Source organism: Agelaius phoeniceus, chromosome 6 (genome assembly GCF_051311805.1).
Source record: "Agelaius phoeniceus isolate bAgePho1 chromosome 6, bAgePho1.hap1, whole genome shotgun sequence".
In the NCBI taxonomy this organism is placed as follows: Eukaryota; Metazoa; Chordata; class Aves; order Passeriformes; family Icteridae; genus Agelaius; species Agelaius phoeniceus.
In genome coordinates, this window is record NC_135270.1 from 12242901 (window position 1) to 12262496 (window position 19596).

The 19596-nt window shown below is 45.7% G+C and overlaps 1 protein-coding gene across 1 annotated transcript in view; it reads right to left on the reverse strand.

Moving 5' to 3' along the window:
- Positions 1–7879: 7879 nt before the first annotated feature.
- SWAP70 (switching B cell complex subunit SWAP70) overlaps positions 7880–19596 on the reverse strand; it is a 36225-nt gene continuing 24508 nt past the window's right edge. The window contains exons 5-12 of the mRNA XM_054635144.2: positions 19225–19371; positions 18874–18982; positions 17419–17600; positions 13964–14071; positions 12652–12818; positions 11686–11884; positions 10233–10329; positions 7880–9911 (exon numbers count right to left, since the gene is read on the reverse strand). Coding sequence (XP_054491119.1) covers positions 9802–9911; positions 10233–10329; positions 11686–11884; positions 12652–12818; positions 13964–14071; positions 17419–17600; positions 18874–18982; positions 19225–19371 — 1119 coding nt within the window. The 3' untranslated portion in view covers positions 7880–9801. The remainder of the gene's footprint in view (positions 9912–10232; positions 10330–11685; positions 11885–12651; positions 12819–13963; positions 14072–17418; positions 17601–18873; positions 18983–19224; positions 19372–19596) is intronic.

The window sequence follows — 19596 nt, forward strand, 5'->3', positions numbered from 1 at the left end:
GTGGACTGGGGCTTGCAGCTAGAGTGTTTGAAGGGCTGTGAGCCCTGCAATAACCACAGCAGCCCTGACGTCAGCAGACCTGTACCTCCAGGGATTAGTGCTGAGAAATCAGGGCCGGTTTGCCCAGCTAAGGCGGTTTTGACTGTTTGAAGGATCTGGGTGATAAGTCCTTTTTCCATGCCTTGAATGCTGCCAGTGGTCATTTTCTGCCAGAAGAGCAGCCCAAACAGTGTACATGGGGCTGGCTCCCTCCCCTTTGTAATGCATTTTACAATTTGGAGAAACTTTTGTAACACAAGAAAGTGTTTTTACATATTAGAGCTTCTAAATTGTTAGAACAGTTGGAAAATCCTAATTGCCTCTAAAAGTCAAGGAAAAAAAACCAGGAAAGAAAACATTTTGGACTGCAGAATTAACAAAACTGGGAGCTGAAGTTCAGTTTCCTGGACAAAAATTTATTCAGGGAGTCCTGTCGTACTTGTGACTTTAAAACAAACACTTGAACCTTCAACAAGGGATTTGCATCTACCCCCAAACTTGCTCTGAGATGCAGAGCTTAAGCTTTAGCTTTGAAAACTCTCCAGAGATGCATTGTTGAGGTTGGCCATGTTTAGATTTACCCCATGTTGTCAGGGCTCCACATGCACAGGGGAGGGGAAAACCTACCTGGAATTGATTCAGCAGCTTGAATGAGAGATGACAAAAGAGGGCTTGGCGGGAGTGCTGGCCTAATTTCCATGAAACTTTGGGGGTAGCTGAATGGTGATTTAAGTCCAGTTAATTAGAGGCTAAAGGCTGCTTCAATTTGTGGTTGATACCCAAGAGGTTTTCTGGCTGCCAGGGATCAGGAATAAAGGTGGAGGAGCTGGAGGTGACACTGCAAGGGGCTGGTGCCACAGAGCTCTGGCCGTGCCCTGGTATAAATGGTGTTTTCCAGGCCTCACTCAGCAATCTCTGATTTGCACCTGGTGAACACAGGTTCAGAGTATCACTTAAAGAGCCCTCCTTTCAGGGACAGTTCACTGTTTTGCAGATGTCTGTGTGCTTTTTTAATAGGTAAAGATCACCCATCTTTCATCAGTGCCCAGCAGAGGCACAAGGAGGTTAAGGGACCTGACGAAGGTGATAGCAAGTCAAATTGTTTGGAATTTTGTAGCTCTGAAAGATCATCTTTCTAAAACAGGAAACCCTCTCAGGAGTAGTAGGTTTTCATTAAAACAACAGTTCAAACCTGTCGATCTTGATCTATCAGGAAAAAGAGGAATGTAGAAAATGTGAGAGTTAGCTTAGCCTCCCTTAAACTAAACCACCAGGTTCACGTTCCTATGGAGAAACAAATACCCTGCAGGCATCGTGGTGTCTTTGATTTATTTTTGGAAGCTGAAAACTCCCCCTCTTGGTGTCTGAGCTAAGAAAAAAAACAAGGATTTTTTGAGGCAACAAAAGGTTTCTGGAGGAAAAAACCCTCCAGTCCCCCTTCTCAAGGGCTTATGACACGAGCAGTTGAGCTAAGGTAATCCAACTTAGCCTCCCCTACATTTCAAAATTGGGTTAAAGTTCCTAAGTCATTGAGGGAAAATGTTACTCAACAGAGTAATGACTCCCTAATTGGCGTGGCAGGCCTTGGCAGCGGCGGGTGCGGACCCTGCTGTGGGTCCCCCGAGCAGCTCGGGGTGCCCAGCGTGTCCCCAGGAGCGAGGGGGCACCGCGGCCGCCCGGCTTTGGGTGACTCCAGGGGCTGCGGTGCCCAGGGGCGCTGACAGCCGGGTCAGCATCTGCCCGCTCCTCTCCCTCCTTCCCCGGAGGCCGGCGCAGCCCCGGGCAGAGGTTTTGGCCGCTGTCGGTGTGGGCTTGCGGCGAGGCAGCAGCGCTGTGGTGCTGCACGTACACGGGTGACGCGGCCCGGAGCGTGGGGCCGGCCCGCGGTGAAACCCCGGCGGTGCCGCATCCCCGGCTCTGCCTCCCCGGGCGGGATCCGCACATGTGATTCATTAGGAGCCTGCCGGGCAGGGCCCTGCTCCCCGGGCTCTGCGGGGCCGTGCGGCGGTGTCCGGCTGCCATCTGCTGTCCGGCGCCCGGGGGGGTGCCGCATCCCCCGAGAATCCCCCGCGCATCCCCCGAGAATCCCCCAAGAATCCCCCGAGCATCCCCCGCACATCCCCCGAGAATCCCCTGAGCATCCCCCGCGTATCCCCCGCGTATGCCCCGCGTATCCCCCGAGAATCCCCCGAGCATCCCCCGAGAATCCCCTGAGCATCCCCCGCATATCCCCCGAGCATCCCCCGAGCATCCCCCGAGCATCCCCCGCGCATCCCCCGCGTATCCCCCGCGTATCCCCCGCCACCGCGGCCGGCGACAGCGCGGCCTGAGTGCCATCCCCTGGGCTGCGGCCAAGCCGTGAGCAAGCTCTGCCCAGACTCCCAGGGCCCCCCGCCACGGTATCTCCCGCATTCCTGCGGCAGATCTGGTATTCCTTATTGTTCTCCCCGTCTCTGGGGGAGCAGCTGCCGCTGCCTGGCCGGCCTGCCGGGGCAGGAGCTGGCGGAGCCCTGGGCTGCGGGTCCCACGGCTCGCCGGGGGCTTTGGAAAAATCGTGTCAGTCTTCTCACCCTGCTTCGGCACGTAGGGACTTGGGGCTCCATGAGAATGAGAAAAGAATGGAAAACTGGAAGAGCAGCGAGTGGCTGTGCAGCTCCGCTCCCCTGGAGGTGCTGTGGGCTCAGCAGGCCGGGCCCGGGTTGGCCCGGCTCGGCCTCAGCCGGGAGCTCTCAGCGCCATCCCGAGTGCAGCACACAGCACCTGGGCTTTGCTGGCAGCCCCAGGGACACCAGGGACAGGGACTGGTCCGAGCAGGGCGAGGGGCAGAGATAGAGCTGCCCTGGAGCTGGGCAGGGCTGGTCCCTGCTCTGCACCCGGGGCACAGCAGCCTGGCCCAGCATGGGTACCCAGCACATGTGGAGTTTCCTGGTCCCTTCCCCTCTGACTGGTTCTTGTACCCCATGCCTGCTCCATTCCTTGAAGTATGATTTCAAGGAATGCACCCTCTGGATTTTCTGCTGCTGGCAAGAAGGATTTGCTGGCTGGAGGCGGCTGAGGGCCACTGCAGGCTGGGCACTTGCCATCTGTAATGGTGGCAGCGAGGGGCCTGGGCTGGAGCACGGGCAGGCGGCTCTCCTTCACCACAGGGGCCATGCCCAGCTGTCCTCTGCTGGTTATTTTGGGCAAGCCATCTCCCCAGGAACCTCCATGGGCCAGCAGAGACCCCCCTGGACGTCGTGCAGCCCTCACAGGCAGGCAATGGCCATGCTAAAGCAAACCAGCAAACACAGAAGGTGCCACCTCCATGCCCCCAGGGAGCAGTGCCACAACACTCAGCTTTTGGGGGTGTGAGCAGGCTGTACCCTGCTCCCATCATTTCCCACCTCCTGTGTGGGAATAAGCATGGCCACAGACATCTTTCTGGCAGGGAGGAAAGCCTGGCTGGAAATGGGGCATGTTCCACCCTCACAGAGAGATGTGGTGGCTGTCTTCATGGTTTGGGGAGAGTAAATGGCCCAAAGCATCACTGGCAAAGGAAGTGGTTCATAGAACACAACCTTGCACTGCTCCAAATGCAAAAAATCAGCCCCAGTGTGAGAGGCACTTTCTGAAAATGTCTAAGCAATGTGTGACCATAAATAAGTTTTTTTTAAGTGTGGTTTGTTTTGCTTTTTTTTTCTTTTTTCACTCAGGGCTGAAGACCCACCACCCCAGAGGACCTGCATGTCCCCAGCACTTGTACCTTGAGTCATGGTTGAGAAATCTCCATGCTGGGGCAGGCTAATTTGAAACAGCTAATTAGAAACAGCTAATTTGTGTCAACACCAAGTCCAGGCTGCTTTTGAAACTGTCTCGTGTCTATGCCTGATCTCTCAATCCCATCTGAGATATCGAGGTGTGCTCAGAAATAGTGTAACAACAGGAGTGACAGCAGGTGAGTGTTTGCATGAGGACATTGTTGTGCCTGGATCCTGTTAAAGGCCTTGGTGTGCTGCAGCCACAGCAAGCACCTCTATTAATTAGCAATTACTTTAACAACTGTGTGCAAAGCTGGTGCCAGATCAAGCCTCTTTGGTGGGCAGAAGAGTGATGTGAGCTGTGAGCACGCTGAGTAGGGTAGAAAGGGCTTTTTTGTGGTTTTATTCACTAAGGGATTGATAGCCCACTCAGTAAAGGCTTATGGAGGAAAGTGAGTGCATTTGTGCTGGAGATTGTGATTTCTTTTTTCCTTATATCAATATTCTGTCCAGTCTGCCATGGACTTTCCTCTGACCCTGCTGCTCATATCCTTTTACATTTCCTCTGGCAATTAGGCTAAAATATGAGAAAAAAAGCAAGAGAAGGGCTCTTGTCAAGTGGTTCCTCCAGGGTTGTGCACACAGGTATTAAAAACTACCTCATTAAATCTCCCTCTCAAGGCCTTTCAGAATGTTTAACTGTTTTGCATCATACCCTTCCAATTTTAATTTCTTCTGAAGGTGAGATGCAGCTACATTTCCCAAACATAATTTCATCTTATGTGTTAAAACAACCACCGGCCTTTCCCTTTTTTTGAAGGATGGTACTTTTGGCACACCCAGTGTTAAAAACACCAATCTCTTGTTTTCAAAATTTTAAAAGTTTAATAGTAATAAAATGGTTATAAAAATAGTAATACAATTAGAGTAATAATAATTTGGACAATTTGAATTAGGACAATATGAGACAATAGAGACAAAGAGTTACGGACATCTGGGTACCTTTTTCTGGGCAGCACGAGCCCAAAGGATTAGCCCTTAAAAGCAATAGCCTGTTACATATTCATACACTTCATATATGATGCATAAATTCCATTCAAATACAGGATTCTGTCTAGTAATTGTCAACTTCTTCCTCCAAATCCTAACAGCACCTTCGAGGCAGGAAGAAGTTCATTTCTTCTGATAAGAGGGCAAGAAATTCTTCTTCTCTGAAAGATTTAGGTGTCCTCTGGCTGCTATCTCACTGCGAGTCCTTTCTTTTTTAGAAAAGTATCCTACATAGCATCGTTTCTATTTTAACAACTTTTATAACCTAAAATTATATTTAACACAGTACTTAAGAAAACTAATACAGCATTACTTTCTAACACAACACATATAATATTCATTTTAACATTTGCGAAAAGCCAATCATAAAATACATGCATTTTTCACACCCAGGAAGCCAGTCCATAAGGCAGTGCTTTCCTGCACTTTTGAATCCTGCCATTTTCCAGGTAGTTGGAGTTCACAGCGAGAGTAAATGTGTGGAAGCCACAGTAGTGTCTAAATTGTGTCACAAAGTTTCTGTTTGCATTTTATTTTATAATCATATATATGTATATATAATTTATTTAATTTTTAATATATCTATATTTATAATGTGTTTATATTATATATGTGTATAATTTATTCATTTTACATATATATATATATATACATATGCTATAATTTATTTTGCATTTATTATTATATTTCATTTTATTTTATTTTGGCCCTCACGGCCACATGAGCTGATATCCTCTCCTCACACACGCCCACCCCGTTCGTGGCTGGAAGGGGCGAGCCCGAGTCCTGCTCCCAAAAAGAGGAGTACGTGATGCTGAGCACGTCCTCGGCTCGGCCCCGCTCCTGCAGCCTCGGGGCGCGCACACAGCACCTGGGCAAAGGCTGTGTGCAGGGAAGGAGCCTCCCTCTCACGTGTTTCCTTGTTCTGCTTTTAGGGAAGCCGCACGGCAGCCCGAGCTGCGCCTGCAGATGCGAGATTGCGGGATGCTGTATCCCACTGCGCACATTGTCCTCCTGCGGTGCGCCGCGGTTTGGTCGGAAAATATGTCTGAATTAGCTCACAGCCCCGTGGTAACAACAACAACAAACCAAAAATCCATTTTTCCCAGGCTGACGGGATGTCCGTGGGCACACTGAGTAGGAACAGACCGGGCTCCTGGAGCAGGGGCAGGGCTGCGGTGGCCAGGGCGGGGAGGCGGTGGCGGTGCCGCAGCCGCGGCGCTTTTCCCGGGCAGGGCAGCGGCAGGGTGGCTGTCCCGGGACACCGCCACGGCCGGCAACACCGCGGGATCACGGTCTGGGACGCTGGGCTGGTTCACCACGAGGTGGCAGCCGGAGCCCGGCGATGAGGCAGCCCCGGGGCCGGCCCGGAGCGCTCCCGCTGTCCCCAGCTCGGTGTCCCGGCGTGGGCAGCCGGGCGGGGGGCGCGGAGGCTGCCACGGTGACCCCAAAAGATTTGTTAAACAAACAAAAAAAACCCAGACAACAAAAATACAAAAAGCCAAAACAAAGGCAGAGAGAGATATAATTCTCGAGTCACAAGACTAGGAAAGCCCCTAAAAATCTTAAGTGTGAAAGGAATTTGCCATTCTCAGAGGACAAGTGTACAGCACACCTGCCGCCCTTCACCACCCCTTCCTTTCGGAACAAATCATGGCCTCTCACCCCAAAGCAGCTGAAAGGCCTTGTGGATATCCCCTTCCTGGCCCTGCACCGGTTTGCTCAGAAATTGTTTACAAACTGCTTCACATATTTGAGATAAAAATCAGAGCAGTTTTTTTCCATTCGCTTTCACTGAGAGGGATGGTGGAGCTCCCATTCCAGGTGTCCTGCATGACTGAGACCCAGCATCACAGGATAGCTAGGGCTGGAAGGGACCTCAATGATCACCTGCTTCCAATCTCTCTACCATTAACAGGGCCAAACAGGTGCTTCTTTTGACTCTAATGATCACCTGCTTCCAATTCCCCACCTTCCCAGGATACAGATTCTGTCCCAAGACACTGTTCCTTGCCCCGCAGAGGCTTTGCTTTTGTGGCTGCTCATGCAGGACAGTGAAACAGGAGTAACATGAGCTGCTGGAAGCCAGCCTGTTACAGTTTGGGAATGTGTGATCCAGTGAGCACAGCTCATAAATCAGCTCCATAAAACGGTCACAGGGAAAAGAAAACAAAAATAAAAACCCTAAACCAAACCCCATCCTGTTTGCAGAGGGAAACAGCACAGTACTGGGGTTGTGGTTTGCAGGACTGCTCCAGCAGCAGCAGGTAAATGAAACCTCAGTCTGGCAGACAGAAACAAGTGGGCTGAGCCCTGCAGTGCACAGCTTTCCCCTGGCCCCTGTGTGAGCCTGAGGTGTAGTTAGGGCTTCTTGGGCAGAGCAGTGGCATCCCTAATCCCAGAGTTCAGCGGGATATCCTGACCAGGAGCAGGCTCGTCGCTTTGTGGGAACAGCAGGGCAGTTCCGCGGCCCCACGGGATGCCGGCACAGCGGGATGCAGATTTCCATGCCCGGCGGTGACTCACGGCTCTGTGCTCCCTTGGGATGCTGCTCAGTGCCGCTCCAAGGGGCTCATTCTCAAGTGGTATTTTTGCTCGGCATGCAAATAGTTTAATTTTTAAACCAACCACACCCCCCAGCTTTACTGAGCAAGGCTTCACACAAAGCTTTTTTAATTTGCCAGAGCAAGCAGAAACGACTAAATTAAAAGGAACGTTATCTCATTTCCTCTTCTGCCAGACAGACAGACAGACAGATAGGGCTGACACAGTGTGAGGGGCTGCTGTGTGTCTGCCCCAACAGCTCCCTGCGGCTGAGCCTGCTCTGCCCTTGCCCCATCCTGCAGCAAGGAGTACTGAATATGAACATTTGAGAGCAGGAGTGCTGCTAAAACAAAGGCTGCTTGTGTTATCCTGTGACCACTGCCTTTATTATGCCTTTAACATCCCATTGATCCGACCACTAAACTTCCTCCACACAACAGTCACTGGATTTTGAATTCCAACAGGCCAAAAGAAACCCAGGCAATAAGACATCCATTAATTCCAAAATGTAAATTACTTTATATTACTTTATTAAACAGCCATTTCTAAAGAACAGTAAAAAATACGAAAACATGCAGCATTTGTTGTTCTTAAAAAAACATTGTCCAAAATAAAGACTGTTAGAAAAATTAAACAAGTTTAGCCCCAATACCCCTTCTGCTCTCCACATAAGATGTTTGGTAGTTACAAATACTCTTCCAGCTCCTTTAGCAAAGTTTAACCTTGTGTACATTAGTAACTCTATTACAGGTGGGTGGGTTTTTTATTCACATTGCTTCTGTAAATGTGATCAATTTAAAAAATGCACTGTTATCAAGTTTAAGGAACTACTGTTTTCCTGTACAGTGAGTATAAATAGGAAGATCCTGGATTTTCCTGCCATTCTAATCAGCACTCCATTTACTGAAACATTAAAGATTTCAATTAGTACAAAAATACAACCAGAGAATAAATGTCTGAAAGATTCAGTATTTGAGTGAGTCTTAGTTAATAGGCAAATAAAATACTATTTATGACTTCCAAATCTGGACACCACTTCTGTACAGCTTCTGCTCTTCCAAGACCCAAGTATCACAGTGCTGCACAGCAAGGCACTGCTTATCCTCCTGAAAAATTCACTTCTTATTTACTACAAATAATTTAACATGTAGCTGAACTAACAAGCAGGTGAGGGATGGATGGCCAGGGTACAGTCAAAGCTGCTCACAAGCCACACCAGTGGGCACCTGCTTCTCGAGGGGGCATCTCAAAATGTCTGTACAACTTGGCAGGAATCCTGCTTTACTGAGCAATGCTGGTGTGGGAGATCTGCAAAGCAAAGTTACAGCCTTGTTCCTTTTCCCTACAGAAACAGAAATAACTGGCTTTGTCCCAGGAGAGAACAGTAAGGCACAACAGCAGCCTCTTTGGGAAGCCTTGGTACTACAAAGACTGAAGTTATTTTATTGACAGGAATTACTTTTTTTTTTTCCTAAAGCAGTATCACTACACATTTATCACTTTTATTTAAAAAAACATTTCTTCTTACATTTTTTTAATCTGGCCTCCAATTAAAAGTAAGACAGTGCTCCATCTAAAAATGGTGGGATGCTATAATCAGATTGCTTGCACAAACACAGCCTTGACATGGAGGCTATTTGCCCTGTGTGTGCTACCACCTTCCATTGATCTGTTTCAGAAATCTGTGAGCCAAAGCTTCATCTTTTATACTATGAAGAGAATTCTCAAGGCTTTATTTAGCACTTCTCACGTATGAGACAGTACAGAAACAGTCTTGTGTGACTACTTTTTCCAAATGTCTTGCAGCAGTGTTTTCTACATGCCTATCTCCAGTTCTTTTGTTTGGATTCCTGCAAAGAGAGGGAAATAGGACACCAAATCCAAGCAGGCAGCAAGCACCCACTGATGGCAGCCCCCCCTTGCCAAGGGAATGTGTCTGAGCACCAAGCACTGTGCAGAGAGCAACAGAGGGACAGCAAAAGTAAAAGGAGGAAGGAAAGGTAATGCTCCATCTCAGAGTTGGACACAACCTCCAGGACTGATTTACCCTGGGTTGAAATGATACTAAACTGAACCAGCAGAACAACTGCTTCCCTGACCTTCTGGAATGAAAGTGATGCTGCCTGACTGGTTAGCTGCTGTCAGATTGTTACAGGCTACTATAGGAACAACTCTGTCACAAGCTACATTTCAATACAAACTTTCAGTTGCAAAGTCTTGGAAACGTGAGGGAAAACAGCGTGTCCTGTCAGACTCCACCCACTGGAATGGCTGAGCTCTGAGCAGACCCTCCAGCCTGGCAAACAGCATTTCATGAGCAGAGAGGCCCAACCTGCTGAGCAAACTAAACTTTGTAAGCAAGAGGCTGCTCTGTGCAAAGCAGAACGAGGGAGGTGGGCTCCTGTTCTGGGCCACGTGTCAGCTGCCACTGTCACTCTGAAGTGGCTTTCTTCCCTTTCCAGCTCCTTTGTCTCTGCTCCAGTTCAGCTTCAGTGAAGGCAGCCGGGCCCCAGTTTGTGATTAAGTGAGGATTCTTGGAGCCTGGAAGATGGAGAGCAAGACCTGAGACAGGCAGTTCTGACAGGGACATCACACTCCCACAATGCAGTGTTCAGGCTGATCCTTGCTTTGTTTTAAACATAAAAGAAACAAACAATATTGATAATAAAATTGTTATAGTAGGGCAACTAGAGGGAAAGACTTGGAAGCCCCCATCAGCAGTTCTCACAAAGGGTGATATTTATAGGCTGCTGTGAACCAGTGAACTATAGGAAAAGGCAGACTTCAGTAAGCCACCAAGTGATGGAAGTGCATGAGACAGAATAAATACATATTTTTGTAACTCTTCTGTCGATAACTCACCTGGCTCTATTAGTCGAATCAATCCCTCATGATGAGCTACTTTATCTTTCCAACTCTTGGTGTTGTTAGCTGCTGTTTCCAACTTCTTCTTAACCTCCTGAAATAAGACAGAGCCCACTTGAAAACAACAGCTTTACTCTGCTTTTATATAAAGATACAACACCTTTTAAACCAAAAGCCAGAACCATGCTTATTCCCCCAGCTCTCTGTTTAATGTGGAAGCATCCTAAGTAATTTAGTCACCACCAAACTCCAAAAAAAAAAAAAAAGTTGACAAACCAGAATCCTAAAATAACAAGGTTTTACAATATTGTGTAGCTGTGTAATGAAGCTAGTCTTCATTCTTCAGCCTAGACTGGTTTTTTGGACAATTCCAAATGGAAGGCTAGAATTTACATTTAATTATTTCTAAAATAATTGGTTTGTAGATTTTTTTTTGTGGTTTTGTATGTCTACTCTACTCAGCAATTCCTTTGGAGTAGTAAATGATGCTTCCCATACAAAAAGCCTGAGATGTCACCTAAAAAAGAGCCAAGTACTGGCCAGAAGCAATCTTGTGATGATGTGAGATGTAACACCACCCTGGGAAGTTGTAAAGTGGCCACAGCTACCCCAGCTGGGCCCTTGCTTGCAGTGAGCGCAGCATTCATGCTCTGTGCCAGGCGAGACAGGCTTGTCCTTCAGAGCTCACCCCATAAACACCCTCCCCTGCTAAACACAAACCCAGCCAGGCTTTCTTTCCTGACCTAAATAAATGCAGGATCAACACCTCTCTAGCCCTGGAAAGTCTGCAGCATTTCAGCCTCTGGATTCTTGCTGGATTCTGGCTCTTATTTCTTCCATGAACAGTTACTGACCTTCCCCAAAAGCACTCAGCAGAGCAGAGAGCAGGCCTGGCTTTTGGGACACGAGGCTCTGCTGCACACTGAGAATCTCAGCTAATCTATCTCCTACCTATCCTTAACTTCCATTCAGTGCTGAAATACATTGTTGAGGAGTAGGTGCCTACAGTAACACATTGACCTGTCCTCTGTAGAAGACAATACAGTGCCATAACATCATCAAAATACTGCAAAAATTACTACATCAGAAGCAAAATGCACCCAGTTATGGCAGTAGTGGGACTGCACATGAAGTGAGACTGCAGTACAGGACAAATGTACACAGAGTATTTCAGGATGTGACTGAGCTGGCCTGCATGCAAATTGTGACAAAAATAAATAAAAGAGGTTCAGAGGTGTGTCTGAAACAGATCCTCTTCTTCAAATGTAGATACTGGTCTAGAAACTGAGTAAAAACTAGAAAAAAAACCAACAAAAACAAAAACTCAACCAACCCAACTGTCCTACCTCTTACAACTTTTGTGCCATAACCCTTAAAGAAGCATAATATTGAAGAACTTCAAATACAATCTATGGCTAACGATGAGAGGTTGATGACCAGAGCAGCTCACCTCATACTGCTCAAGGGCCTCCTTCCTTTCCAACTCAAGCTGTTTCAGTTGCTCCATGGCCACTTGAAGAGCCTGTTCCTTCATCATTCTCTGGTTTTCCAGCTCTTGCTTCTCTGCTTCTGTCATCTGAATGGTCTGTTGCTGCTGCAAATGCCATTTTTCCAGTTCAGCTCTCTTTGCTGTCTCCTCTTCCAGCAACCTGCAATGGGGATTGTGATGTTAACTGCACTTTTCACATAAGTCGTATCCATGCAGGGAACCCAAATTAATTAATTTTTTCTTTCTTCTTTTTTTTTTTTTAAGAAGGAAAGAAAATATTGTTTTTAAAAAAGCTTGGGAAGCAGGGGAAAACAGGGGAAAAGTTATTGTGTGTTGGCTTGCCTTCAGTGTCATGCCAGCAGTGCAAGCAGTCTGACTGTTACAAAGGGCTATTCAGAAAATGTAGTCAATAATGCAAATACACAACACAGAGCCCCAGAAGAAACAGGCATGCATAAGTTATCTTCATTGTCTTAGGAGGACTGAGTATATGAAGAAAAAAACCACACTCCACAAAGCCACTGTAAGAGGAAATTTAACCCTATATCCTTACAGTTTAAACCTGTGATAAAATACAGCAGAAAATTCTTTTTACAGATACTCCTTTATAAAATAAACAGCTGAAAAACCTGTAGTGATCTGAGTTTTTCACATGCTGACATGCACAACACCTGATGGAAAAATAACTGCACCTGCTTTTCCAAAACTGCTGAGCTTTCCCTCTGCTAAAGGCTAATCAGACATATTTTAAAAATCATGAACAGCAGCTTCAGCCTTCATATCTTAAGGAAAAATAAAATCTGTGCTGTGTTTAGACTTGAAGATAGTTCCCCATTCCAAGAGGCAAGCAGTCATTAGTAGCAGGGCACAGGTACCCACTATTGGCAGGGGGGACTGAAACACTTTTCCACCTAGTCAAAGCCATACCTGGCCTGAAGTTTCCTCACAGTCTCTTCATCCTGACGCGCCTGTTTCTCATCCTCCAGTGCCTCCTGGAGCTGTTTGTACATTTCTTCCAGTTCACGTACTCTTTGTAAATACTGTTCCAGTTCAGATGATTTCTGAGCAACCTGCTCTTCCATTTTTTGTCTTACCTAGCAGCACAAATTTGGGACACATAAGCTACCATTCAACTCAGGTTTCCAATTTTTAAAGGAATTGCCAGCTTTCCCTCAGGCCATGTTTCCAGAGACAAACCTCTTCCTGCTGACTGCAGAGCAGAACTGATAAAATTGAGGCTAGATCTGCAGATGTGGAACTAAGAGCATTTAAAAAAATAAATAATAACACAGGCTACTTATATTGACCTACTTCCTGCAGCACAGGATTTCTACAGGGGTTCAAACCTAATTTCAGTCAGCTTGATCTTGTTGCTTAGTTTACAGATACACAACTGAAGGAAGAGAAAGGTTGTAGAGAGGCCAGGCATGAAGGTCAGGCTGCTTTAAGGGCACTGTTTTCATTCTCCCCTTGGCAGCAGTGTATCTCACACTTCTGTCTCTGGATGATGGCACAGTATGGATAAAGGGGGTTGGAATGTCCTGCCCCATTGGTTTGCAGGCTGCTCCCCTCAGCTGACCCAAATCCCAGTGACCCAGAAAGGGATTGTATTCAGGAATTCATGCTCAGCCCATAAAGCAGCACTGTGTGCATTAATGTCCTGAAATGTCCCATCACATCACTTTTGCTACTTCTTTTCCCCAATTAACAGAACAACCTATCACAGCCCCTGAAGACTGAAAATCAGCTCTTTGGGGAGTCTTCAGTGTAGCTGAATAGTAACAGTATTGTAAAGCAGCAATATTTATTTATTTTTTGTATCTGTCTGTGTGTATAATTGTAAAAGAACACACAGCATAAAAAAGCTGTTCTAGGAACACATAAAATGCATTTTGCTTATTCATACAGCAAGTACTGGCCTCAGCTTCTCCATCTCTGAAAACTGCAAGGGGAACTTCAGTCTGCATTTGTCCTTCAAACAGTCTATTTTTTTTCCCAATTTTCCAGTCATATTTAAACCTTGAATGCTGCACAAAGTGTAACCAAGCTGTTCCAGTATTTGAATTCACCGGTAAAAGTATTTTAATCCTACATCTCAAATAAACACAACATAGATTCCATTCTCCAGGCTCCTGCAAAACCTGTGGAATCCTTTCAGTGGCTGCCTGTGAGGGAAGCCCTTGCTGAACACATGGCTCCCTATGTGGAATAGCAGCAGAACCCCTCGTGCACTTCTCACCATTTTTTCTCTCTCCAGCTCCAGACTGAAGCGATCTTGTAACTCAACTTGAGTCTGAAGCCTTTTCTTCTCCTCCTCAGCAGCACGAGCAGCTGCTGCTTCCAGTTGCTGAAAGAGAAGGGTGGGGGGTAGGGGGAAGAAAAGAAGGAAGAAAACAATTTGTCAAAACTAAATTATTTTGAGGGAATGGAACTTTATTTAACAACTTTTGGTTTTTAAAAAAACTGAAGAAGCCTTCAAAAGCATCAAGGCACCAGTTTGGGTTTTTTAATGTCTGAGACTACTCACAGACTTTAAATATAATTTACTATCTTGATTGTTTGCAAGACAATTTTAAATTTACCAATGAAAAGGCAATTACCTGACTATCTCCAAGTTTCCTCTGAGTCTTGCTTTGCTCAAATGATAGAAATCACTGTATTTCCTCCTCTACCTCAATAGGATAGAAAACTTATCATGAAAAAACACATTTCAAGCAGGAGTGCATAGGACTTCCAATAGGGAAAACATGCCAGCAAGCACAGAGTTCACACAGAAACAGAAATGAGAAGCACTGAATTGCCATGGGAAAGCAGAAGTGTCAGGAACTTTGACTAGAATAAGTGATTGTGCTATTGTGAATCATCCCTCTAATATCCCCTAAACTGCCAAGTAAGGTAAATAAAATCCTGGTCCATAATCATCACTTGAAATTAGGAGGAACATTAGCTAGGGCCTGGGAAACAGCTGCTGATACCTTTCCACCTCCTGCATCTTATTTTACTTTTGTTGAATCTTGATTTCACAAATAAGGACAATGGTCACAGTTGTTCCTTTTGCCAGGATTTCAATCCCTGCAAGGTTAGAAATCTTCAAGTACCAGCCTAAACTTTACCAGTAGTGAAAACAAAACCATTCTTTCACAAAATTTTCCTAAGAAAGTTATCTGATGCTTTTTTTAAAATATGCTGGGTTATGGGAATTGCTTCCACAGACCTTTAGCAAGTGCAGTGCACAACATAAAGATGACAGAGACCTGTTGGAGCAAGCCCAGAGGAGGTGACACAGGGACAGGCTGTACAGAGAAGCTGTGGATGCTTCATCCCTGGAAGTGTTCAAGGCCAAGTTTGATGGGCCCTGGAGCAACCTGGTGTAGTGGAAGGTGCCTCTGCCCACAGCAGGGGGACTGGGACTGGATGGTCTTTAAGGTCCTTTCCAAACCAAACCTTTCTGTGATTCTGTCATGCTCCTGAAGGTACCACATTTAAACCATGCTCCCTCACCAACCTAGATGAACTAAAGAGATGCCCCAATGATTAAAACTGCCAAGCTCCAACTTTCACTCTTTTACATGCTTGTTGTACACTCTGGTCTCAAATAGATGGGAAGAAGTGAAGGAGAAGGTTCAGGTTTCTGGGTTTATGTTGCAGAACACAGCAGAGAACCTCTCTCCTTTGCAAGGCTTAAATGATGCCAGTGTTTGAGAAGCAGCACTCTTCCTCTGCCAGGACATTCAAAAGCATGTCATTGTAGTCAAATCCAAGATGCCTATTTAAGTGAAATCTCCTCTAGATTTCCTTCCCCACTCTGAAATGAAACAAACATTGCCAATACTGAGCTGAGAGGGTGAACATGCAGAGTCAGAGGCAAGGGTGGGTGCCAGGCCATGGCCAGAGAACTCAACAAGTAAATTATCTTTGTCCACTCAGTATCAGCAACTTCCTGCTTCATCCACCAAAGCTGTTCCTAGCAGGTAAGGTAACTGGGAACTGTGCACTTCAGGGAAAAGCCACAAGTGTTGGAGGGAGGAATAGAACAGGAACACACCATTCCAGCAGGCACAGACAGCACAGAGTCCCCAAAGCCCATGCAAGATCTCAAATTGAAACAAAAAGGGTGCACGTGTCCTGTGCATGCTCTCACACAAGGAAGAACTTACCTTCCTGTCTGTTCAATGTGCACATGTCAAAATTCCAGTAAAAAATATGAAAAAAATCTATTTTAGACAACAGCATTTATTCTTTTGGAATGCTCTACTGCAGGAGCTACCAGAATACAAACCAGTCCCAGAGTGCACTTTGGCAGATGCTGCATAAATGGTGGCTCACTGCCATCAGCAGCAAATCAACCTCTGAGCTTCCCAGAACAATCCAGTTTCCTGAAGCATTTACAAAGCCCTTTCCTTGAAGAACAGTTTTCTAACTAATCAAACCCTTTCAGTTCCTCCAACAATGTGCCTCCTCCCTAGTTCCACCTAGGCAAAGTGCAGTAGTTCATGTCACAGCCTAAGACACCTTCCTTGAAAAATCTTTTTGATCCAACCCACTCCAAAAGATGCTTCTGGCCACAACTCTCTGTGATTTTTATGAAACTGTGATTTTTATTAAACTCCCTGGAGCCTGCCAACATCCCACTGCTCCTTTGGGGTTGCTCCCATGTTGCCTTCCCCCCTAAGTGTTTTTCCATAAAGTAAACAATGCAGAAATCCTACCTTATTATTTCTGTTAATGGGTACATTACTTAGCAGTAGAAGGTAACATAGGCTATCCTTTATTGTCTATGTTGCATTCTGAATCTTAAACACAAGGCAGACTACAGGTGCCAAAATTAAATTTAAAAATGGTTTTCCACTGTCAGACTCCATTTAAGGCAAACAGAGTAATAATTACCTACATCAGGACTATCAGTGCAAGACTAATTTTAAAAAAGACAAATTTCTCCTTGCCACAAATTGTGACAATGGCAAGAGTTTAAAAAATGTGGGTTTTAAAAATTTTGTTTGCTTTCTAGACTTAAAACTCTAAATGTCCTCACAATATTTATAGCTGCAAAGACCACTGAATTTTTTTTTCTAAGGGCTGAAGCTGGTGGGTTTTATTTATGAAAAGCTCAAACAATTATGCAGATTTGTCCTAAATGGGAATGAAAAAAACTTACATTAATTTAGGGAGGTAGTGGAGACATGTAGAGTAAACAAAGGAAGACCTGTACTGCTCTAGCACCAGGGACTCAGCAGCCAAAATGTAAGGCAGGAAGTGGGGAGGGTTTGAATTAGAATATTGGGTTCTAAGCTCTTCTCAAGGCACACTCCACACTAAAAGTAAGAAAAGCCACATATTTTGTTTTCAAACATAGAAATTATAGAAATTCATCTGTGGGAAGAAAAGAGTTCCCATAAACATACAAATAACATAACAAAACTTGGGTAAACTATAGAAGAAAATCTTCATGCAAAGCCCCATGTTTGACATATGTGTCTGACAGAAAAGGAAAACTGAAAATATTGGTTTCTCCTGTCTGCAGACACCATCAACAGAGCTGGCAGGCTCTTCTTCACCAGACTGCTCAGTACAGGGGCATGACACAAGCACAGCTGCTCTGGAGGAGTCTGCTCCATGTGCCTGAACAGCACAGACACACCAGTCCAGCCACAGGCACGGAACTCCGGGCTGGAACGCCGGCGGCTCCGCTCCCACCTTGCGCACGGTCTCCAGCTCCTTCTGCTTGTTCTCGTTGGCCGCCTGCAGCTCCCTCATCTGCCGCTCCAGCTCCTCCTGCTCCGCCTGCAGCTTCTGGCGCAGCTCCTTGCGCTTCTGCCGCGCCTCCTTGTGCGGAGGAGCGCTGCCCGCCCGCAGCAGGCTCACCGTGCTCTGGATGGCTGCGGGGACAGAGGGGAGCACCGTGAAGGGCAGCGCTCAACTTTCTGGGGAGGCCTGGTGAAGAGACCCGCAGTGCTCTGCTGTGCTGTGCCGTGCTGGCTGCGGGGTTGGGGATTTTTGAATGTATTTTTAACTCAGAGAGCACTGTTGTCAGTTGTCCTAATTCTCATCAGGCTGGCTGTCAGCACAGAGTTGTGTTGACAGAAGTGAAAGGCACTTAGCTCTCAGTGCTGGCTGCGTGCCACAAGGATAAGGTCTAATGCAATTGACATAATGCAATTCCACTGCACTGTGTCAATCCCAATATTGATTTGTAACAGGCTATGGACATACGAGTCACGCATACACCTGGCTGCAAGAAAAAACCCCAACCCTTGAGGATTTCTTACTACCTAGACTCAGTGACTTGGCAAGGAGTAAGGTGTTACCTGCCTTCCCTAGAGCCAACCTTAAACCCTGAATTTTTAGATACTCCAAGGGAAAACTTTCTCCCAGTAAGACAGTAGCTCTCATTCACTTACATGCGGTGACAAAATATTTAAGACAGCAAAGCTGAGGAGTGGCAGATGATTTTGGTATTTTATTTACATACCACAACCATGAAAAAAAGTCTTCTTTTGAATCATTCATCATACACCTGACTTTGGTGCAATGAACACATGCTGCAGGTAAAGAGGGAAGTGCAAATGAAAGCCCAGAGCTCCAAATATTTAACTGCTGCACATTCTTCAATGGCATTGGCAGCAACAGCTTTTGCAAGGGCTTCTACCTCACTCTGCAGATGGATGTACCCATCACATATCTGGGAAGGTCTCACAAGAGGGGAGACCTATTCCCTTTACTGTGGGACTAGAAAAGCAAGCCCTAATTCCCAGCTTTATCCTTAGCTCACCAAACCATACTACTTCAAGCAGAACTGTACAACCAAAGCCAGTATTTTACAGTGCCAAAACAAACAAGCTTTCTCCCCAAAAGCAACAATTTACAATGTTGCTTCCTTTCCCCATCACTAGAAGTACAGTGAATATAAAAAACAACAATAACAACCATTTCATTTTGGTTATGGCTGCCTGAATTGAGGCACCTACATGACAAAAACTGATTTCCCTTATGTGGATCTTTAGTTCTTCCTGAGTCTCAGACCCCTTAAAGTTCCATGTGCCCAAAACAGAGATATCAAAAAATCACAAGACAAGAATTTCAAATTTGAATAAAGCACTGCTGTAAGAATTCCACTAAACTTTGACATAACTGGCATTTTTGAAACCTCACCTTGAATCCATTCCTGCTTCTTCTTTTTATCGGAGGCACTGATCTCAAAGGTTTTATCAAGACATTTGATGAGGAAAAGGCATTTCTTTCCATCTTTGTCAGGCAAGGCCTAGAATGGGTAACAATAAAGATTAGCTTTGCAAACAGTGAAATCTAATTTACAAAGTCAAACAGCATTTATGCACTTATGTGTCACAGAGCTACAAATACCAGCACTAAGAGCCTTTATTAAAAGGGTGTCGTATGAAGTAAAAAAAAGCTCTGTTAAAAGATACCAGGAGTCAATCCCACACACAAAAAATGATTAATTCTGATCTTTAGAGACATACATTGTTTTTGGACTGGTTTTACCTCTACACAACAGTTGCCATCCAGTATGATGTCTCCCTTCTTTTCCTTTAAATCTTCACTTACATAGTAGGAAATAATATTGGGTTTTAGCACAAACCATCGTTCCATCCAATTTTTCCGTTTGTGACCTTTTTTCAGCATGTAGCCCTGTTAAAAGCAACAGAGCAGCTGAAATGCCTGTCCTCTGCTGAACCATCTGGTTTTTTGGTTATGTAAAGATGTAAAGACCCAACAAAGCACACAGAAAAGTTACCTCATAGCCCCAAACAATTTCAAAGTTAGCCAGTATTTCAGCTGTACCTTCCATTTCTGTAATCATATTCCCCAAATACTTACATACTTTTGTCTGACAGTTAACTTCCAAAAAAAGTC